The following is a 23,859-nucleotide window of genomic DNA, read 5'->3' as shown; positions in this document are numbered from 1 at the left end:
AACAAAGAAGACAAAATAAAGTAGATTAAGTAAAATGGGAAGTTGGTGCCCCAAAGAGCCTTGAAATGCTGGCAAAGGTCCAGTGGCATCAACCAAGGAAAAGATGAAGGACGATAGAAAGTGGGGCGGTGTGACTACAGACAGAAAACAGAGAAAGATGAGAAGTCTAGCCAATACATTAAAAACAGAAGGAAATAATTTTAAAAATCTAAACAATCAGTGCATTAGGTAGAACTAGAAAATGGTGTTGTCCTCCCATCCATTAATGTAGCTAAATGATTTCCTTCAAAGAAAATACCTAACCCAGAACACTGCATGCCACATTTCACTAAACACTGTGGGTGAAAGTAGTGGATATTATACAAAATCTTCAAAACAAGAGGAGAAGATACAATGCCCCCTAACTTGTTGATTAGTTTAGTTTTTAAAGACATGTTATATGTGGACCAGGCTGACTTCCTGACTCAACCTTCCTAGTAGTAGGATTGCATGGATGTGCAACAATGTCTGGCTTTACAACTCATTTTAAAGAATTATATATAAGTAGCAGTCCAGTCATCCTTGTTCCACATCTAGCATCTTCCTATGAGTGAGTACATACCATATTTGTCTTTCTGAGTCTGGGTTACTCAGATGATTTTTTCTAGATCCATCCATTTGCCTGCAAACCTCATGATGTCATTGTTTTTCTCTGCTGAGTAGTATTCCATTGTGTATATGTGCCACAATTTATTTATCCATTCTTCAGTTGAAGGGCATCGAGGTTGTTTCCAGGTTTTGGCTATTACAAACAATGCTGATATGAACATAGCTGAGCAAGTGCTCTTGTGGTATGATTGAGCATTTCTTGGGTATATGCCCAGGAGTGGTATAGCTGGATCTTGGGGGAGATTGATTCCCAATTTTCTAAGAAAGCGCCATATTGATTTCCAAAGTGGTTGTACAAGCTTGCATTCCCACCAGCAGTGGAGGCGAGTTCCCCTAGTTCCACATCCTCTCCAGCATCAATTGTCTTCAGTGTTTTTGATCTTAGCCATTCTGACAGGCGTAAGGTGGTATCTCAGAGTTGTTTTGATTTGCATTTCCCTGATGATTAGGGATGTTGAGCAATTCCTTAAATGTCTTTCAGCCATTTGAGTTTCCTCTGTTGAGAATTCTCTGTTTAGTTCTAAAGCCCATTTCTCAATTGGACTGTTGGTCGTTTTGATGTCTAATTTCTTGAGTTCCTTATATATTCTGGATATCAGTGCTCTGTCACCTGTGGGGTTGGTGAAGATCTTTTCCCATTCTGTAGGCTGTCACTACCTGGAAAACGGGACCAAGAAAGACACGGAGAAATGGATGAGATCTACATGAACAGCCTGGACATGAGTGGGAGCAATGAAGGGCGAGGGTCGAGGGAAAGAGAGCGGGAGATCCTAGCTGGATCAAGAAAAGAGAGGGAGAACAAGGAATAGGAGACCATGGTAAATGAAGACCACATGAGAAAAGGAAGAAACAAAGAGCTAAAGAGGCCCACAGAAATCCACAAAGATACCCCCACAAAAGACTGCTGGCAATGGTCTAGAGACAGCCGGGACTGACCTACTCTGGTGATGGGATGGCCAAACACCCTAACAGTTGTGCCATAAACCCCATCCAAGGACTGAGGAATCTGGATGCAGACATCCACGGCTAGGCCCCTGGTGGAGTGCTGGGAGTCTAATTAGTGAAAAAGAGGAGGGTTTATATGAGCGAGAATTGTTGAAACCAAGGTTGGATAAAGCACAGGGACAAATAACCAAATGAATGGAAACACATGAACTATGAACCAAAGGCTGAGGGGGCCCCAACTGGATCAGGCCCTCTGAATAGGTGAGACAGATTGGCTTGATCTGTTTGGGAGGCATCTAGGCAGTGGTACTAGGTCCTGGGCTCATTGCATGAGTTAGCTGTTTTAAACCTGGGACTTATGCAGGGACGCTTGACTCAGTTTAGGAGGAGGGGACTGGACCTGCCTGGACTGAGTCTATCAGGTCGATCCTAGTCCTCGGGGGAGACCTTGATCTGAAGGAGGTGGGAATGGAGGGTGTGCTGGGGGAAGGGGAGGGGGCAGGAAGGAAGAGAACAAGGGAATCTGTGGCTATTATGTAGAACTGAATAGTATTGTAAAATAAAATTTAAAAAAATTATATATAAAACCAAATTATACAACTAGATGAACAGAGATCAAGAAAATAAAACCACAGGCTGTTTTAATTCACAAACCTAGCTGAAAAAAATCAGAACATTGTAAAACCAATTAGCAGAAAAACACATGCGTGCACACACTCATGTGTATCTTCTGTTTATGAAGAACAATAGATCATGAACAAGTTTTCAGCAAAACTAGAAAACAGTCATATAATATAAAACATTGAAAGATGAAAGACACAATTTATAGGCTTAGTGCAATAGATTCAGAAAAATCATATAATAAAATTCCATGTCCACTCAGGTTTTCAAATAGTGTAATTTGATGTGTCACCTAACAGTGAAATACTTCAAAGCATTTCTTTTAAGATTAGAAACTGGTCCTAGAAAACACAATGAGACAAGTAATAAAAATGGGGTGAAAGGAGACATCAAAAGAATTAGAAGGGAAAGGACTAGCAAAATGGGGGCTGGGGAGGTGGTTCAGTGGGTAAATTGCTTGCTACATAAGCATCAGGACCTGGGTTTGGATCTCTGGACCCCATGTAAAAGCTGAGTGTGTTCACACATGTCTGTGATCCTAACAACTGGGGAGGGGCAGAGACAAGCAGATCCCTAGAGCTCAGTGTCCAAAAAGGCTAGTCAATAAGTGGGTGCTGGGTTCACAGAGATCCTGTCTGAGAAAAAATAAGAATGTAGATAACAGAGAAGACTCCTGATGTGGATCTCTGCCCCTCCATCATACATATGTACTGTCACATGAACACACACACACACACACATACACACACACACACACCATGTAGACACATATCATGTACATGTATACACACACACACAGGAACTAACAAATAGTCCTTATCTATACACACTACAATTGTCATTGCATAAAATGCAATCTATCTATGATCAAATTATTAGATACAATATGTAGCGATACTAAGTGTTGGCAAGAATACACTATGAAACAGGTCAGATCCTGCAGGCAGTACCGTAAACTGGCCAGGCTACTTAAGGATGTTCTTTGACCATTCCTGGATATATTCATTCTTGCTCCTATTTAGTAGGAGTATGCATAAGAATGTATAATGGCAATAGTTTCTAAAGTAAAAACTTACTTATTAATTATTCAATTGCATAAATTATGATGTACCATACAACAGATGCCAAAACATCACTACAGAAAATAAAAGCTGGGCAGGGAAGCTCATGCCTGCAATCTCAACACTGTGGCCATGGAGACAAGAGAATCAGGTGTTCAATGTCATCTCAGTTCCACAGTCAGACCAAAGACAGTGTGTGTTCCAAGATGTTCTGTCTCAAAAAAACAAACAAAAACCCCATATAAATAAATTCAATTAATTTCAAAAGATTAAACATCAATTATTCTAATAACATAGTTAACATAGTTCACAGAATAATATAGAGAATGTTATTTCTTTCAAATAAATTTCAAAAATAGGAAAAACTTGGCAACCTATTGTTATATGGTATATTATTTCAAAAACCAAAGGAACTGTAAATCTGAACTTCAATATATTGATTAACTCCAGGAAAGATTTGGGGGACAGTCAAGGAACATATAGAATGCTGCAAAAAGACTGATAATATCCTTCTTATTTAGCTAAGTTCTGAACTAGTGTTTATTTGTTATTACTTTAAAAGCATATGCATGCATTATACATGCTGTTGTCTGCATTACAGACTCCATCTAAAACAGTAGTAGTTCTCTATCTTCCTAATGCTGTGACCCTCTAATACAGGTCCTCATGGTGTGGTGACCCCAACCATAAAATTACTTTTATTGCTTACTTTATTACTGTAATTGTGCTACTGTTATGAATCATAATGTAAATATCTGATATGCAGGATATCTGATATGTGATTCCTGTGAAAGGTTTGAAGAGTCATGGGCCACAGGTTGGGATGCTTTGCTTTGTTCCAATAATTATCTTATTTTGAAAGCTCTCAAGGTCTTTCTCTAAGAAGCCTGGAGCTTCACCCACCCTTTCTTTCAAGTGCTCCATCCCACAGCTCTTTCTGCCATTGCTCACTCTAAGTAGTTCAAACAGCAGGGTGATTATGTGTCTGATGGGTAGAAAAATAATGCAGTAAGACTCACGGGATTCTCACAGAGAAACAGCTCAGTAGACCCTAGCAAAGGCCTGTGGAGATAATTTTTTTGTGCTCTAACAAATAAATCTTCCCTGAAAATCAAAAGGAGGAGCTAGCCACTAGTTAACCATAGAGGTCTGGAGGTCTGTACAGACAGGAAGTGATAGATCTGGGTGGAGAGAGGAAGTGATAAGGCGGGGTGGAGAGAGGAGCTCCCTCTCTTGAGACTGAGGATTTTGTAGATGTAAGAACTTGTGTATAGCTTACTCTGCTTCTCTGATCTTTCAGCTTTCAATCTTTCAACCCCAATGTCTGGCTCCGGGTTTTCTATTTATAAGACCTTTTAAGATTTATGTTCCATTTTGAGCCCAACTTGGGGCATCCATCTTCAGCCTACAGGCCTAATATATCTGACAGACTCATCTGTGAAGCAGCATTTTCTGAAGGGCCTTCCTACATTATCTTGGCAAGGATAGGCAGTCCTATCTTTTGTGTCCTGCTTGTCCATTTTGGACAGCATACTGTCAGCAGTCAATGTAAGGACACTTTCATGCCCAGTGGCTAATTTTTGCCACAAAGAAAGTAAACTCCATGTGGAGTTTCTTCAATGCACATCATCTTCTCTGAAATAAATTGGTGCTGCCAGGAGCAGACATGTCTCATAGTCATAAAAAAAAAAAAAAAAGAAAAGAAAGAAGAAATCTGTTATAAAACATCTTAGCCGGGCGTTGGTGGCGCATGCCTTTAATCCCAGCACTTGGGAGGCAGAGGCAGGCGGATCTCTGTGAGTTCGAGGCCAGCCTGGGCTACCAAGTGAGTTCCAGGAAAGGCGCAAAGCTACACAGAGAAACCCTGTCTCGGGGGAAAAAAAATCTTAAATGCAATATCCTATAGATCTCTGAAGTGTTTGAAGATAACCTGTCTATCTAAAATATATTTCTGCTTGACCTTGAAAACATTCCTAATATGACTACAAGTTTGATTGTAATGACTAACTACTAACCTGTCTTTCTTTATTATCATAAATAGTTGGTAACAGCTTTCAAGGACTAGAAAATTGCATTACATTGTAAATGAACTATATAGGTACAATACTTTGAACAAGATTAGATATATGTGTGCAGTATTTTCTAACAAAATCAATCTCAAATTCATATCAATATACATAATTTTTATACAATATACAAAAATCCAATCCAATTTAAAATTAATAGTTGCCTTTAAAAAATAGATTCAATAATCTACCTTTTAATCTTATCATATCCATATTCTTGATTGATAACTGTTCTATTATATATAATTGTATTATGTTAAAGTTAAAACCTTCCTTTTTGATTAGATAGAAAAATGGAAATGCTGTGGGATGTCTTTCTGTATGCTGTGAATATCTGTTACTCCCATTGGCTAATAAATAAAGCTGCATTGGCCTATGGTTGGGCAGGGTAGAGCCAGGTGAGAAAATCAAAGAGAGATAGTGAGAGGAGAAAGGAGAATAAGGGGAGACACCAGCCACTGACCAAGAAGAAGCAAGATGCCAGCAGACCAGTAATGCCACGGCCACATGGAAAAACATAGATAAATAGAAATGGGTTAATTTAAGATAAAAGAGCTAGCTAGCAAGCAGCCTGTAATAGAATATACAATTGTTAATTAATGTTAAGTCTCTGAATGATTATTTTATAAGCAGCTGAGCAACTGTGGGGCCGGATGGGACCTGAGAAAATTTACAGCTACAAAAGCCAGATTCCCGGGAAGCACTTAGATGGAACTTGGCTTCCTGAGCAGAGAGTACAAACCGGGGCTTTCTATAGGACTTTCCAGTCTTTAGCATTAGTGAACCAAGGAGTCCTTAGGATGTTTAGTCCCACACGTGGTGATATCCTGAGCTGATGTTATCAGCTGGAACCAGCTAGAAAAGCCATTTGCCAACATCTTCACCCAACTTTGCCTTCAGTGAGGTTACACTGGCAAACTGAAATCAGGTTTGCTGGCAGTAATTCCAACACAAGAATCAGTAAATGCTACTTGTCAGCTATACTCCCCTGGGCCTCACCCTCCAGCCCGGTGACACTATCTACCAGCATACCCTTAGATATGACACAGTTGTGAAATCATATGATCATTGCTTGTGACTTGCAAAACAATGGGATGATATACATTTCACCTAGCAAGCTCTGATTATAGAGTGTGCCCACTTCATCTGTATTCAACCATGCAGAACACACACACTAGACATCCCTTACATCCTTTCCTATCTGGGCAGAATTACATACTTACCTCTTTCAATCTGTAAATGGTCTGATGCTCATGGAAAATATAGGGGAATTCCCAAATTGGCTACTACAAATTGCTGGAAATAGCTTTGTAAGTAAAATTTAATGGAAACATAGGCTTTAAAGTATTAATTTTTTTTAATGGCCTATGTTGTACTATGTCCCTTTCTGAACACAATCTATCCATGCTGGCAGAAAGGGGTTCTCCTAACTTCTACTGTCACCAGGAGAGAAACTGTAACACTCTCTCTCAGGAAGAGTCTGAGGACTACAGAAAGCCTCTGAGCTACCAGCCAAGAAGCAGACCACCAAGAAAGAGATTTCTGATGTGTCTTGGGCCTATTTGCTCTGGAGCCACTAATAAATGTCAAGTGCATGGGCCTGTAGTCAGTGTTCCTGATGAGCACCAAACTCAGGCTTTCTGAAATGTTGACCTCCTGCCAGGAACTGTCCTCTCTCTCTTGACTAAGAAAAATCTCCACCAATGTCCATTATATTATTACTGCTCTGGTTTCCATGGCTGAGAGCAAAACCCATCATTTTTGCACTCAATAATTTCAATTTTATTTCTCCCCAGGAAATTATGAAGATTAAATTTTATTTCAATGTGAGTATTTATAAAGTTCACACTCTTTCCAGAGGAATAAAACTTAACAGAGATTAATTGGTTCATGGGTTTACCACTACATAACACCTTCAAGTCCAGTATCCCTAGAGCCTCACCAAATGAGTCCTTCATGGGAACTTCATTTTATTCACTATCTTAATAAGATAAAAGATAGACTTGAATTATCATGTGGTACACATCTGCAATCACAATTCTCAGGAGGCCAATGCAGGGGATTGCCAGTGCTAGGCTAGCCTGCTCTACAAAGTGAGATCCTATCTCATGAAAGTAAACTTATATATCTTATTTTTAGACACTATTCTGGAGGTGTGGTGCTAGTCAGAAACAAGTTAAACCTGGCTTTTGCATTTAACAGCACAGTCGGCCAGGAAAGAAATAAAACTGAACAAACACACAGAAGAAAACAGTGTATGTAATGGTAGTACAAAGTGACATGGAAAGCAAATATCAGAGACTTTTCCCAATCTGGGACACAGAAAGTTTAGCTTATAGATGGGGCATAAGAGCTTGGTAGGAGTAGCAGGCGAAGAGGACAGAGAGGTAAACCAACATATCCCATCATGTGAACTAAACAGAGTGACTTCTGTAAAGAAATCCTAATCCACACTCAGCTGACACTCAGCTATGAATCCCTGGCTGAATCTCTTAATGGGGCATCCATCTGAGGTTCATCTGCCAAATGAAGAGTTTAAATTGTAGGATTTGTAGAGTTCTATTAGATGACAAAGCAAACATAATAAATAGATGGTGTTCAGTTACTGTAAGTAAAAATAAGGTTTTTTTGTTTTTTTTTAAACATTTATTTATTACATATACAGTGTTCTGTCTGCATGTATGACTGCAGGCCAGAAGAGGGCACCAGATCACATTACAGATGGTTGTGAGCCACCATGTGGTTGCTGGGACTTGAACTCAGGACCCCTGGAAGAGCAGCCAGTGCTCTTAACCTCTGAGCCATCTCTCCAGCCCCCCCCCTTTTTTTAAAGAAGCTTCAAGCATCACAGCAGTTTCCAGCATTAAGGTAAGTATTCACAGAAACCCCTCCAGATAAGAAGTAACACTAGCTTACAAAATTCTTCTAAGTGTGCAGCACAGCTAATGAAGCAGAAATAGAATTTTTTCAGTGACCAGAAACAATAACTATGAATCCACCGAGTAAGTAAGCCCTGGAGCTGGGGTTGGAAAGAGGGGAATGTGCTCTACTGTTTAGCTCCTGGTATTCAAAGGACCGTGAGACAGTCCTGCTTAAAGCTAGATTCCCAAAGCCCAGGTCACATTGTTAAAAGATGAGTGAAACAGGTAGATAGTGGGGATACATCCTGTCTTGGACTTAACCTAGAAAAAGGAGGGGAAAAAAGCATCTCTGTAACCAGTTTCCAACCAATAGCACATACTGCCAACCGCCCAAATCTCTAAAGCTCAGGATTTTTTTTTTAAACTGTTCACTTTTACATCTTATAGACTCAATCTCAAATCATGGTTGGAGGAATGTATTTTAAATGCACACATTTTTATAAAGTTTCAAGCCAGATAATTTCATAGCAAAATTAATAAATAAAACAAATAAAATAGGCAGTAAGACCTGATGAGTCATTAGCCAATAGAAATGCCAAGCAAAAGAGCCAGAGATGCTCAAATCTCAACTGTAGCCACAAGGAATAAAATACAAAAGCAACTACATATAAAATACATACATACATATATGCATACACTTATAAATGTATACATAGCTATGCATGTATGTATGTGTATGCATGTGAATGTATAAAAGAAATGGAAAGTATATTGAGGGGGAATGAGATGATCAAATAAATTTAAAAAGTACAAAAATGTCAAATAATGGGAAAAAATAAATGGCTAAGAATTTTCCAGAATTAATTAGAGAAAAGATACTCATATTCAGGACTAAATCCTGATCAAGATAAACAAAAAGAAATGCCTAATAGCAATATTGTAATTAAAGTATAGAACACTAAGAAGGAAAGGAAGATCTAGAGATCAATAAAAGGGAAAACTGACATACACAGTAGTAAATGGCACACTAAATATTGACTTTAAAAAGGAAGTTAGGAAACAATGGAATGATTAGCTCACATCCCCCAAATCAAAGTAACAGAGAGTTTTAGTCACCTAAATTTTATTCCCAGAAAAGTAGCCTTCAAAGAATAACCTCAAAACAAAGACACTTTTGGGAGTGTTGGGTTTGACTGGAGGTTATGGCCAGTCCACAGACTTTCCAAGAAACAGACATCCCAGTTTCCCTCTCCTCACTTCTTTGTTGTCTGAACCTCGGGAGAAGCCAAACACCAAGGGAGTTTTTACAGCATGGAGAGAGAGAGAGAAATAAAAACCTGAGGCCTCCAGGGGCACCAAGCAGGAATGAATGGAAGATCCAAAATAGTCCTCCAACTAAGGTGATGAAGTAAAAACCACCTTGCTTTCAGAGCAAACAAGAACAGCACATGAGAACTCCATGTACCAGTCACATGTTTCAATGCACAACACATCAGCAAACTGAACTCAGCAACATACAGAAAATGTAACACATCAAAGCAAGTTTGGGAAGCTGGGCAGTGGTGGTGCACGCCTTTAATCCCAGCACTTGAGAGGCAGAGGTAGGTGGATCTCTGTGAGTTCGAGGCCAGCCTGGGCTACAGAGTGAGTTCCAGGACAGGTGCAAAGTAACACAGAGAAACCCTGTCTCGAAAAACAAAAACAAAACAAAACAAAACAAAAAACAAGTTTGGATTAATCTAGGAATATAGGATTGAGTAAAAATTAGAAAACTGATCAATATAATTGACCATCATAGTAGATTAATATAGTTGTTATAATAGAGTATATAGTTATAGCATTTGAGAAAGGGACAACCTTTCATGATGTAACTCAGTCCACTAGGAACAAAGATAGACTTTTTTATTTGAGACAAGGTTTAACTATGCAGCTCATTGGCCTCAAATTTGTAATTCTCTTGCTTCGGTTTCTTGAGTGCTGGAATTGACAGTGTGAGATACCATATTTGGCAGAGGAATGCCTCCTGAATATGTTGAAGGTGCCCACACAATACCTCTAGCAAAAAAATCATACTCTACAGGAATGTAAAGACATTCTATCTAAAATATGCAACAAGTCAAAGATGCCCGCCCCCATATTTACTAGTTCAAACCCTACTGGATATCCTAGTTTGTACATTAAGCAACAACAACAAAACCAAAAAGACTAAGAAATAAAAGGTACAGACCAGAAAGCAGCAAAACCATCATAATTCATACATGACTGATTATTTACAGAGAAAATTCAGAAGCACCTATAAGAATTGAATTTCACAAGAGAAAAATACAAAATTTCACACATATACCTGTAATAGGTCACAAAATGCTACTTTAGAGTTTATCACTTGAGGTAACAAAAATGGGTAGCTATCAACAAATCCAACAAGAGTCTGGCAAGAACTTTATGTAGAAAAATCACAAGTCCTGAAGGCAAGGCTTCAAATAAAGACTACATAAATGGAAAGAACACTGTGATTGCAAAGATGTGAACTTTATTAAAACTGCCCCATAGACTTCACACACTCCAAAATCAGACAAGATCATTTGCTCATGCTAGGCAAATGCTCTACCCAATCCCTCTAGGACATAACACGTTATGCCATGTCAGTGCTATACAAATGCATTTCAAAAATATTTTCAGTTGAATTTGAGGATTCAGAGTCCCAGGGAAGACTACAAATTGTATCAGTGTATGGTTAAGACAAATTGAAAATGAAAGGGAGAAAATTCTAACTTTTAAAAATCTGTATTTTCCTGCGATCTAGTTCTTGTAATATATTGATAGTTTAAGATCCTAAAACAAAGAATTTTTGTTTGACAATGCAGCTCTAAAAATTATGTAAAAATCAAGTATCAGAGAAAACTGAACCAATGGAAATTTTTGCTTTTTTAGATGTTAAGGTGCATTCTGGAATAAGAGTGATTGGCAAACCATGCCATGTGAAGGTGCAGTGCAGCAGAACAATGGCTGGGAAAAGGAATCCAGAAGCAGATTTTGGTCCCTCTGGATCCCAAGGTGAAGAGGGCAACACTGGACTCAAGAAAAGGCACTAAGAGTAGCCTCAGGGAATCTCAACAGGCAACTTGAAAGTATCAGTTCCCTAAGAAAGTCCTGTTTTGCTCAGCCTGGAGCTTCAGGCAGGCTCAGCAGGGAGTGACAAGAATGTAAATGGAGGAAAAGCATCCCATGGTATCCCATGTGTGGAATGTAAACATGGCTACATAGACTCTCTGCCTTCTCCCCAAGTATGACATGAGACATGTCCTTCTGTCCTCTTTTCTGACTTCATTATAATTTTAATTGATGAGTTTTATGTTTGAAATTACAATTCGAAGTCTGTAGATGAAATTCTAAGCTGTCTTATTAAATAAGAAACACAGAGCCAAATACAGAGTTAAAGCCTAAGAGATCAGAGCAAAAGCCACAGCTGCCTTTAGCTTACTACTCACTGTCTTCCTTCCCCTGAGAGAGAGACCTTCTTCCTGTGTGACTTGTCTTTTTATTGCCTTTCTGTTCTGCTTTCTCATTGGCTTTAAACCCAACCACATGACTTCCTCCTCACTTCCAGTCTATACAGACCTCCAGGTCTCTATGGTTGGTACTGGGATTAAAAAATCAAGGGTCACCATGCTTGGCTGTGTCCTTGACCACACAGAGACTCTGCCTGCCATGTGATCCGATTAAGGGCGTGGGCTACCACCATCTGACTTCTATTCCTGGTTCGATAGTGACCTCTGATCTGCAGGCAAACTTTATTTGTTAATATACAAATAAAATCACATTTCAGCACAATTAAAATATCACCATAGGGGTCTTCTCAACCATTCCCAGGCTCAAGGTTAAAAATGAGGAAATGATCCTGGAATCACTGTTGAGTCAATAGGAGAACCCAGTCATAGCCTTGATACTGTGTCGATTCAGGCAATAGACTTTCTGCTGTAGAATACAGTGAATAGGAGGCCAGGACCCAGTTAGTACAACTTGAGATATCTCTGAAGAAAATGTTGTAAGGATTGATAGAGAAGAGCTAAGAAAGAGAAAAAGGGATTCCTTAATAATTTAGCAAACTTTTCTTGTATATATCAAAATCAATGTTAAAAATCTATCCCTCCAGAACGTAAAGAGATTCTTTAAAAAACAGAAAAGTATCATTGTGACTTTTATAGTTTGCTCTCAAATAACATAATGTGTAAGCAGTCTGTTTCAGTGAAAACTAAACAGCAACCCCTTTACACCAAATGAAGAAATGTTAGGCTCGCATTGCTGACTTACTCAATATCCTTCCAAATGATGCTGTCCCTGGGAAAATCAGCTAAGTCGAAGTGGTCCACCACTACTTGGCCAATCAAGTCATGGTGAGAGAACCTATCAAAGTCATACACAGAGAAGTGAAGCTTCCGAGCTTCAAGGTCATTGTAGGGAACAGGAAGTAAAAACACCTCATCTCCTCATCTGGCTCCAGTAACCATGTTAATTCGTGAGAGCCTGTATGGAGACCTCAGCTTCCCACAATCCAGCAGCCTTCCTTCCCTCTTCAATGGTTCACCCTCGGGTGGAAGAGGCTCTATAGCCGGAGAAAATACATAAGGTCATCAAACCAAGATGATCCCTCTGCCTGGGTCTCAGCTGGAGACAACAGGATTAGGCTCTACCTGGAAAGCTGTTAACTTGAAGGTGAGCTGGTAACTGTGGGGATGTTATAGGTTTAAATCCCTCCAGGAGGCCGAGTAGGGGTCCTTGTCTACAGTGAGAGGCCTGGAGCCTGAGGACCAGCAAGGGTCGAAGGCGAGGTCCCAGAGCAGGAACGGGGAAACCAGGGCACTGAGCATGCCTGGAGCCGCAGTTCACAGCCCAGGCACCAGGCAGCTCGCGGGAACCTCGGGGACACGGAGTATGCAAGCATCAGGGTCAGAGGGCAAAGCCTCTGCGAGTTCTTCGTCCCGCCCCCCGCACAGGTAGCACCTCTCCCAATTGGACGCATCACTACATAGGCGTGTACAGTGTCTTCTTAACTGGCGAGGTCTTCTGAGTACCTCAACAAAGTCTGTGGCGCTGGCTGCTTTACTGGATCCGTCCCCTGGAAATGGCAGAATACTTGGCTTCCATCTTCGGCACCGAGAAAGACAAGTGAGGGGCAGCCTACCAGGGCTTGGGCCGGGGTGGCGATTGGCAACCAGTGCGGACCCAGGCGAGAGAAGGCTGTGTCCAGGTGTGGTGGGTGGGAATGCCCTGGAGGCCATCTGGGCTTAGCTGCCTCCTGGGCTGGGCGGTAGGACCTAGGGGGTGGCTGGGGCAGGGCCTCGTGCTCCATGGGGTTCCACACCAGGTTCCCCTTGGGACTCTGCTCCACACCACGCTGTCACTGATACCCTGGCTTCTGTGGCATTTCTTGCAACTTAGGGCTTTGAGTGTCCTGTCAAGTGCCTTGGCACCATCCTCCCTAAAACTCAGTCTCTGGAGCTGATCACAGGGAGTGGTGTGGAAGAAATAAAGCTCTTGCCTACCTAAGCCTTGGCGGGCCTGCTCCTCTTTTTAAAATAAGGTTTGCATAGGGTAAGAGAAAAAAATAACATTAATTCGCTTGTATTTGTATGCCACCGTGGCATATACTAAGTTCCAGTGTGCTGACTGAAGTTTAGTCTCAAGGAAATGTCTTCAGAGGCTTTGAAGAATAATTCTTCCTTTGAAAACCGAAAGATTAAATGTCTGGCTTAATCTGCTCTAAGTAAGTTGTCACCATCTTGGTGTTCCTGAACCTCTTATAAGGTTATACAGATATCCGTGATGGAAAGCCTCTGTGTTTGCAATAGATAACACTTTTGGTGCCACATTCTCACTGTTGAAAATGTTCTACTATTCAGGATGGAGGCTGTCTGATCAGTCACCATTATGCAAATAGTCTGCTCTGTTTGAAAGAGGGAATATTTCTAAAAATCTCATGCCCAAATCAGCAGTCACTGTAGAGACATTTTACTGGGACATTTTAGAGAATCAGATGGGATAAAATTTGGGTTCTCAGTGGTCATGGAGGAGGGCTGTATGGGTTGTGTTCAGGATGACTAAAATACAGTTCAGTGGTTCAGAGTGTGAACTGCTCTTGCAGAGGCCAGGAGTTTGGTTCTCCAAATCCATATGATACAATCTCATGTCTCAGAACCACCTATAACTCCAGATCTGTGGAGATCCTTTGTCTCTAGCTACCACAGGCACCTGCACTCAGGAATGCACATCCACCTCCACATATACTTTTTGTTTTTTGAGACAGGGTTTCTCTTCACAGCCCTGGCTGTTCTGGAACTCTCTCTATAAACCAAACTGGCCTTGAACTGAGAGACTGGCCTTGACTGTTTCCTGAGTGCTAGGTTTAAATACATGTGCCACCACTACCCAGCCACAAATACATAATTTAAAATAAAACTTTTGAAGTACTATAAAATAAACATTCAAAGCCAGGTGTGTTGGTACATGCCATGTATCTAAGCACTTCGGAGGTAGAGACACATGGATCTCTTTGAGTTAGAGGCCAGTCTGGTCTAGATAGCAGGTTACAGGACAGCCAGAACTATATGGAGACTCCGTCTCAATAAATAAGTATTTGCAAATTTGTTTGGTGCTGTGGAAGAGTGAATTTCCTAAATGCTGAGGTCACAGAGAAGATGGCCTAGAATATAATCAAATGTGCATGCCAGTTGTGACATGAGAGCTTCCATTCATAAATGCCTAAAGGCTGGGAATTAAAGAACCAACGATATAGTAGTTCTGGCCCTGTGTACGTATCTGTGTAGTGAAGTGGTATCTCAGCAAGCAATTCAGATTTTTGTTTTGTTTTGTTTTGAAATCTAGGTACTTACTCTATTTCAGCAGAAACAATCATTTATAACAGGAACATGGGGTGCCTATTAACTTTTGGGTCTTTTAAGAAGTAAAATTTGGGTCTTTTCCAATAAAATATTTAGCTGTGATATTATAAGTCATGACATTTTTCTATATTCAGCTTGTCTGACAGAAATCACCCCTTTCTCTTGTACTACCTACACCCCAAGACAGGGTTTCTCCGTGTAGTCCTGGCTGTCCTGGAACCCAATTTGTAGGCCAGGCAAACCTCTAACTCAGAGATCTACCTACCACTGCCTCCTAAGTGCTGGGATTAAAGACCACCACCATTGAACTTCCTTGTAGTTTCATTTTAGTAACTTAGATAATTTATTGACTGAAGCAAAAGTGTTTGCTGGAAGTGCAGGACTGAGAAGTTTCATGTGGAACCCTTGTGTATTTTCAGCCAGACGTTTGTCCAACAAGCTCTTTATTTTCAGTTGATTTTCTAAAGAGATATTGTCTAATCCAGTTAGGTTGCATGAAGTAAGGAGGTCACTGGCAATCATTTTCCTCTCCTTATAAACTCAGACTTTGCTGTATTTGTTCCTGTCTGCTCAGAACTAGAGGATAACTGGTCTTCATGGTCCACCAGATTTCACTGAGATTGAGACCTTCAGTCTTTCCCTCAGGGTGAGGACCTAAGCTTGTGGCTCTTGCTAAAAGTGTCTGTGGGACAGCATTCCTCCCTCTGCAGCTGACAACTGAATAGGGAAGCTGCATCAGGTAACAGTTCATATCACAGATCTTACAGACCACCCAGCACCTGATGGTTTGCATGGCTGTGGTTCCATGAAGTATATGAGCACTGCTAAAGAGGCTCTGTGGCAGACATGTACTGCTGTGTGGTTTCTAAGGCAAGCTGGGTCTCCAAATAGTATGTCTGCAATGAGGTTTCCCAGAGACCTACTTGCTTCAGACCAGTTTGGAAATTTCCTCTCTGAATGTGAGTTTGGAGAGAACCTGGACTTTGCTTTTTGTTTTCTTTAGATACTGACAGGACTTAGGCCTGAGAATAAGAATATACATTTCAGTTCTTAGAAGAATGCCTCATTGGCATTGTCCTTATTTTATAGGTGACATCCAGGACCCAGAGAATGTGGCACTCTTAAAAAAAAAAAAGCAAAGAATTTATTAAAAGGAGAAGGGGTTTAGAGTAGCAGGAAGCAGGTTAGAATTAGAACACTTCTGTAGGGGGCTGGAGTTACAACCTCTAACGTACTTCCTGTAAGAGAAAACACAGCCATCAAGAGCTGCTAAACTTCTGTGATTGGAAGACAAGTAGCTGGGAAATAGGATTGGGTTAATGATGTTTCTGCCATATCTTCCCAGAAATAATCAGTTCTTATTTCCTTACAGAGTCAACTGTTCATTTTATTTCAAAACTGGAGCATGCCGTCATGGAGATAAATGTTCGCGGTTGCACAATAAACCAACCTTTAGCCAGACCATTGCCCTCTTGAACATTTACCATAACCCTCAAAACTCTGCCCAGTCTGCTGATGGTTTGCCCTGCACTATGAGTGACTTGGAGATGCAGGAGCACTATGATGAGTTCTTTGAGGAAGTCTTCACTGAGATGGAAGAAAAGTATGGACAGGTTGAAGAGATGGACGTCTGTGACAACCTAGGAGACCACCTGGTGGGGAATGTGTATGTCAAGTTTCGTTATGAGGAGGATGCAGAGAGAGCTGTGATGGACTTGAATAACCGCTGGTTTAATGGGCAGCCAATCCATTCAGAGCTGTCCCCAGTGACTGACTTCAGGGAAGCCTGCTGCCGCCAATATGAGATGGGAGAGTGCACAAGAATGGGCTTCTGCAACTTCATGCATCTGAAGCCAATCTCAAGAGAGCTCAAAAGGAAGCTGTCTTGGTGCCAGTGCAAGAAGCATAGATCCAGGTCCCGATCCTGGGAAAGGCGTTCTCCATCCAGAGACATTAGGCATGGTGGCAGCAGAGGAGGTGGAGGACAAGAGTATGACAGTAGGCATTCCAGATACCTCAAGAGAGATGAGAGATTCTGAGTCCAGCTATTTATACCGTATGTCTGCTAGACAGTGTTGTTGTAGTTGGTTGACAAGCCAGTTCATATTGGGAGTTGTTTTTTTATTAACAACCAAAAAAGATGAGTCTGAATAAAATTTGTAGTGATAAAATAAGAAAAAAAACCTTATCAAATACAGGGTTCAGGGTCTTCCTGTGAACTTTAGTCTGGTGTTTTTGTTCTGGTGGAAGCTCTACCCCAGCCCCTGATCCATATACACAAAGAATCTGGGATGATTAGGTAGTACACCAATCTCTCTCTCCCCAGACCCTGCCCCTTTCAAAGAGCTTACCAAGCAACAGCCCATCCCTCCTGAAAGCCTGTCAAGGGTCAGCTCTTCCCATAGGGGCTACTTAAGACCTGGTAGCTCTATTTGGCACATGATTCCTCTCCTGCCATCCCAAGGGTCACCTAGGATTTCTTGCTCTGTTTATTAAACCTGGATTTATTAATTTAGCTTGATTGGCTTATTACAGCAGCAGCAGAAAAACCAATGAATGGGGATTCAAAACTTACCAGTTTTGTTGTCCTGTTAGTAAGCAATTTGATCTTGATATAAGGATCTGAAGTCCCAGAGAAGTCCTTGGCTGGCAAATTGACATCTCTGCATCTTCAGGATGAACTGTTTCAAGTGCAGTCATAGTTTAAAATGAAGTTCAGTTTCCCACAGGCTTTGCTGTTATTCTTGTCATTTCTGTCCAGTGACCTCTGCTTATATAATTCTGGTTTAATTCTACCAATCCCAGTCAACTGCTCCTGCCTCTCAGGCTGTTGGATATTAAAGTCTGGGTTCCACAGGTTGAGTTGTCTTTGGATTGAGATTTGCCTTAAATGAAGAGCAAGACACAGCAGAAATATAACCTCATTATCTATCTGTCTTTCAGAAAACTTGTGCCTAGAATGTCAGTGTGCTGTTATATTTTGAGAAGTGCTTATGTCTGTGGGTACTTTCTTTTTCTTTTCTTTTTGTTTTGTTTTTTCTTTATTCATTTTATTTTATTTTACAATACCATTCAGTTCTACATATCAGCCACGGGTTCCCCTGTTCTCCCCCCTTCCACGCCTTCCCCTTACCCCCAGCCTACCCCCCATTCCCACCTCCTCCAGGGCAAATCCTCTCCCGAGGACTGCAATCAACCTGGTAGACTCACTCAGTCCAGGCAAGTCCAGTCCCTTCCTCCCAGACTGAGCCAAGTGTCCCTGCATAAGCTCCAGGTTTCAAACAGCCAACTCATGCAATGAGCACAGGACTCAGTCCCACTGCCTAGTTGCCTCCCAAACTGATCAAGCCAATCAACTGTCTCACCTATTCAGAGGGCCTGATCCAGCTGGGGGCCCCTCAGCCTTTGGTTCATAGTTCATGTGTTTCCATTCATTTGGCTATTTTTTTTTTCAATAATTGAGTAAAACCGAAATTTATTATGAGCCACAGTCGTCTTAGGGACCTCCATGCTATATATATATAGCCTCCATGGTTCTTTGGGTTGTGGTCTGATTGTTCTTTATTTTATATCTGGAATCCACTTATGAGTGAGTACATACCATGACTGTCTTTCTGGGTTTGGGTTACCTCACTCAGGATGATTTTTTCTAGTTCCATCCATTTGCCTGCAAATCTCATGCTTTCATTGTTTTTCTCTGCTGAGTAGTACTCCATTGTGTATATGTACCACATTTTTTTTTTCATCCATTCTTCCGTTGACGGGCATCTAGGTTGTTTCCAGGTTCTGGCTAAGTAATAATTATTTTTATCTTTCTGTTGCTTAATGCTTGGTATGAGGAAATTAACTTGCAAACATGTGACCTAAGAGCTTTAAAGGTTTTCATGCACTTTCTAAATGTTCTAAAGGTCCACAAATGCCAGCAGAAGAGGATGTCACACCACCTTATCTGAACTAGAATTACAGGTTGTTGTCATCTATGCAATATGGGTGCTGGACCCAAATTCCTGTCCTCTGAAAGAGCAGCAAGGGCTCTTAACTGCTAACCCATCTCTCTGGGCCCCAAGAGGCTTCACTTCTGAAAGAAACACTTTTGACAAAGAAATTAAAGATGAGCGACCATAAATTACAGATAAATTAAGGAAGGTTAGATGCTGATATTAGCACATTAGACTTTGCTAATGGACTCTAGTCTTCACCTCTAAGCTTGAGTTAGAAGTTTCTCTAATGTCCCTTTAAGTCCTGTCTCATCTGAAGTGGTCCTCATAAGGAGGAAGAAGCAATCATTACAGATATGGCTGGTTATTTAACTGCTTTTTTATGTGGTGCTAGGGAGTGAACTCAGGGCCTCCTACCTGCTACATAAATGCTCCTCTAACTGAATTCTAAGATCCTTGTTTTCTTTTTCCTTTGAGATAAGCTCTCAAAAGTTTCTCTTGCTGACCTTGAACTCATTCTGTAGTTCATGTAGGCCTTGTACGTGTGATCCTTCATCAGCCTGGAGTAAGCCCCATGAAATCACATCAACAGACCTAGAATAAGGCTGTACCAAAGGTTACTTTTTCTTGTTTTTAGCTCAGGGTGGTAATAGCTAAATGCTAAATAGCCAGTCAATAACCTGAATTAAAATAGTGTCTCTAGTGGAAAGTGACAGGGACATCTGAGTTGTCTCTAAGGGACTGGTGACTGGTTGGAGAGGCACAGCACATATTCACATTTGTTTTCCTTTCCTTGAGACTACCTTATGAAATAATCATGTGAAAATTGGATTTACAGACCCAAAACATGTTTGAAATTATTCTTTTTTATAGCTCAGATATTGTCATGCTGAACATCCTGATTCATCCTAAAATAGCCCCTGATCACTAATCACCCATGTAGCAACCCAAGATTGCTGTCACAGAATGATCACTTGTACCTGTCACACTCAACAGAAAATTGCAAAGTGTTGTTTCATGGGTGTAACCAGCTCTTCTTCACACTAACATTGCCCCCTCTGCCTCAGCCAAACGAGGCTAACTGGGGCTGCAGGTGCAAGCACTCATGGCTGGGCTGCAGCACCTGTGTTTATAATGCCTCACTTCCAAAGCCTGCTGTACCCAAGCCTTCAGTGTCTGCATAAGAGGAAGGCTCAGTCACCACGTGTGTTTGGCTATTGTGCTTCCCTTCTCTTTGTACTTGCTCCCTCCAGAAATTATTTGATTGTGGGGAAAATCTACTTATAATATATTACCACTTACTTAGTTGGAAGAAAATGCTTGTAGAATCTACAATTTCTCTTTTGTTTTTGCTTTTGAAGTTTTGAGACAGGGTCTAGATATGTAGCTTAGGCTTGCATGGAACTATGTAGTCCAGAATTTATTTTTTTATTCTTTGTGTCTTTCACATCATGCCAACTGATCCTACCCATATCCCTCATCACCCTAAAATAAAACAAAATAAAATTTAAGAGAAAAACAGGAAAAAGCAAGAAAGAAAAGAAAAATGGAAGGGGAAAATCCCATCACAGAAGTTGCAGTATGACACAGTGAGTCACAAAGTAAACCCCTTGATTCATGTATTTTTACATGCAGGCATTGATGGAAAAGAATCACTCTAGGCTCCTGGTCTCTGCTGTACCAAAGACATGGAGCCCTCACTGGGACTCTTCCTGGACATCTCATTGCTGTGTTATGTCATGGAGATCCTGAAGCTCTGGGTCCACAGGACTGAACCCCTGCCCCTACCCCCATACTCCAGCATATCACAGATGGGGTGGGCCAAAATATGACCCTGGGTCTGGCCCTTGGTACTTGCAGGGGTGGTCAGATCTCTCCTGTCTTCATCACTAGGGTGGGCTCTCCAGGATTGCTATGGCTACTTCACCATTTGCAGCAATGAGCAAAGGGCATGGTCAGTTCTCTGGCTTTCAAATACTCAGCATAGGTTCTCCCACACCCACTTTCAGGGCCAGCTCTACTGTGTTGCTCAGGCATGGTGTAAGGGCCACTCTCCAGAGTACTGCAGCTGATAAGGAGCAGGTCAGCTCTCCTGTTCTTATGACCTCAGGGACAGCTCTCCCACCTGCCTCAAGCATTGATGGGAGCATTTCTCCTTCATGCATGCCACCACAAGGCAGATGAGTAAAGGGCACAGCTCTTTCGCCCATGCTCACAACTTTGAGGCTGGCTTACCCACACCTCTGCCAATAGGTTGGCTCTATTGTGCTGCCTAGGTGAGGTGCAGGGCCTGCTCTCCTGAATGTTGCAGCTGGTGGGAGATGGGCAGGGAAAGTTCTCCCATCTGCCTCAGACATTGATGGACACTCTGGGAAGGGAGGAGCAGATTATCCAGAAGAAACATCAGTGAAAAGAAAAAGCAATGAGAGCATAAATGAGGGAGTTTTAGGAAGGCTATAGACTTAGTCAAAACACAACAAAGCCAAGGAAATACTTTATTTATGTAGTATACTATTGTAGCTAGAGTTTTCCTGCCTTGCCCACAGTCAGGACAAATCTTTGTCACCCGTCAGTCCCACAGCCGCTCAGACCCAACCAAGTAAACACAGAGACTTATATTGCTTACAAACTGTATGGCCATGGCAGGCTTCTTGCTAACTGTTCTTATAGCTTAAATTAATCCATTTCCATAAATCTATACCTTGCCTCATGGCTTACCGGCATCTTCACATGCTGCTTGTCATGGCGGCGCTGGCAGTGATTTCTCCCACCTTTCTATTCTCTCAATTCTCCTCTCTGTTAGTCCCGCCTATACTTCCTGCCTGGCCACTGGCCAATCAGTGTTTTATTTATTGACCAATCAGAGCATTTGACATACAGACCATCCCACAGCATACTATTCTCTCCCATATGCCCAATTGCAGACTCAGGAAAGCACAATGCATGACTGGCAAGGGGTTCTTTTCTAATCTGGTCAGGTAAAGACTAGTTAGTGATCCAGAAGGCGCATTTGTGTCCTAAGCCTCCAAATGGGTCTTATGCTGGAAGACATTTGTATTACACAATAATTGATGAAAAATAAATAAGAGGCACTGAAAAAGTTGGAAAAGATGAGACATTATCATAAAAATATGTAAGAATCACCTAGCAGTAGACAGCTGATAGATATCTTTGACAAAAATATATGACTTTAGGCTTACTAAATACCAGTAATAGCTATGTACAAAATTCCTCTTAAGCCCCCTGCGAGAGTACTACCTAAGGCAATACCATCTCCTCAACTAACTGCTGAGGTCTCAAACCTCCCAGGGTTTCCCGCCCCTTGATAAATACTTGCTTATTTTCTACTGTTGTGACTTAAAATACATATCAGAAGGCCCTTGGGCCAACACTGAAAAATTAACTATAAAGAGCACTTCCCTCTATCTCTTGTCATGAAACCATGGTGCCCCTCAACCTTTAAATTTACATATTTATTATTTACTTTAAAAAATTTTAATTTTGAGAATATTAATTTTACCATTTTCTCCCTTTTCTTTCCTTCCTCTGAGCCCTCTCATATACCTATCCCCACTCTTCTTGAAATTCATGGCCTCTTTTTAAACTCATTATTATTGCATGCATATATATCCCTAAATATAACCTGATTGCTCCACATAACATTACTTGTATGTTTTCAGAGCTGACCTTTTGGCACTCAACAACTACGTGGTATGCTCTCCCCCTGGGAGGGCTACTTCTGCTTTTGCCTATAGTTTTCTGTGTAGAGTTGAGCCCTCATGCGCTTCTCCCTGTGCAATTTAGCATGTCTTTTGATGTCATTCTTGTTCAGCTCACATCTAGGCAGTCACACTGTTATGACTTTATAGGTGTAGCTTCTCACATTTCTAGGAGACAATCTCAAAGCAAACTCCCTGATCCTCTGGCTCTTACAATCTTTCCTCCCCCTCTTCCACAATGTTTCCTGAGTATAAATATGAAAGTTTTTTGTAGATGTATCCACTGGGAGTAGGGTCCATTTGAAGTAAGGGAAGACATATGCTTGTTTGTTTGCAAAGAAATTATTGGGATAGAACATATCAAATGACAGTGTAAGAAACACAAGATGCCTTATAAGAAATCAACAGCAAAGGACAAAGTCGATGTAATCATGTCATGTTCAACTCTAGAGAGCATATAACTGAAGACTTTGGATACAAGTGACTAAATTCTTCCACTAGTATAAGAGTAAGGACATAAACTGTTTCCATTTCTGAGGTCTCAACACACTTTATAGCTTGATAATGAGTAGCTTTATACAAAATCGCAATATTGTGCCAGATACATTAGCTTAGCTCAGATTGCAGTTAATGGTGATCCTGAAGATAGTACTGGAGGTTGTCCTGTACTGCCCCCCATTTCTCTCTCTCTCTCTCTCTCTCTCTCTCTCTCTCTCTCTCTCTCTCTCTCTCTCTCTCTCTCCTTATTATTAAATTTATAAGTAAACATACAGAGGTTAAATTAATATACAGACAACATGCTTTAAAACAGGAAGCTGAACCATTGAAATTCTGACCAATAGGGATCACAAAGTGTCCAGAAGTGCTCCATCTTAGGAAACTGCAGCCAGTAAGTAGAGAAAAGCACCTGTGAAGAGTCTGCTCTTGGAAGCTTCTGCCCAGCACTGTCATTGGCTGCCACAGGGTGGAGCACCCAGATGGCCTAGGAAGGGTCCCTGAGTCCAAGAAAGTGCACAGCATCCTGGGAGGTGTGCTCCACTGACGAACTGTGATTAAGCATCCCTTACCAATGGGCACCCCAAAGCCTCTGGTCCACAGCCT

General features: G+C 41.2%; 1 protein-coding gene and 1 pseudogene across 1 annotated transcript; one reads left to right on the top strand and one right to left on the bottom strand.

Annotated features, from left to right (window-relative positions):
* LOC102911090 (synaptotagmin-9-like) overlaps positions 1-21,076 on the bottom strand; it is a 68,064-nt pseudogene extending 46,988 nt beyond the window's left edge.
* On the top strand, positions 13,304-17,155 carry LOC102910767 (splicing factor U2AF 26 kDa subunit-like). Its single transcript, XM_015991287.2, has 2 exons — positions 13,304-13,368; positions 16,474-17,155. Exons 1-2 carry the CDS (start codon positions 13,325-13,327, stop codon positions 17,138-17,140), a joined length of 711 nt encoding a protein of 236 aa, XP_015846773.1. The 5' UTR covers positions 13,304-13,324; the 3' UTR covers positions 17,141-17,155.
* Positions 21,077-23,859: the final 2,783 nt, after the last annotated feature.

Source organism: Peromyscus maniculatus, chromosome 1, assembly GCF_049852395.1.
Source record: "Peromyscus maniculatus bairdii isolate BWxNUB_F1_BW_parent chromosome 1, HU_Pman_BW_mat_3.1, whole genome shotgun sequence".
NCBI lineage: Eukaryota > Metazoa > Chordata > Mammalia > Rodentia > Cricetidae > Peromyscus > Peromyscus maniculatus.
Note: the sequence above shows the minus strand (reverse complement) of the source record. Positions and strands in the feature narration are given on the sequence as shown.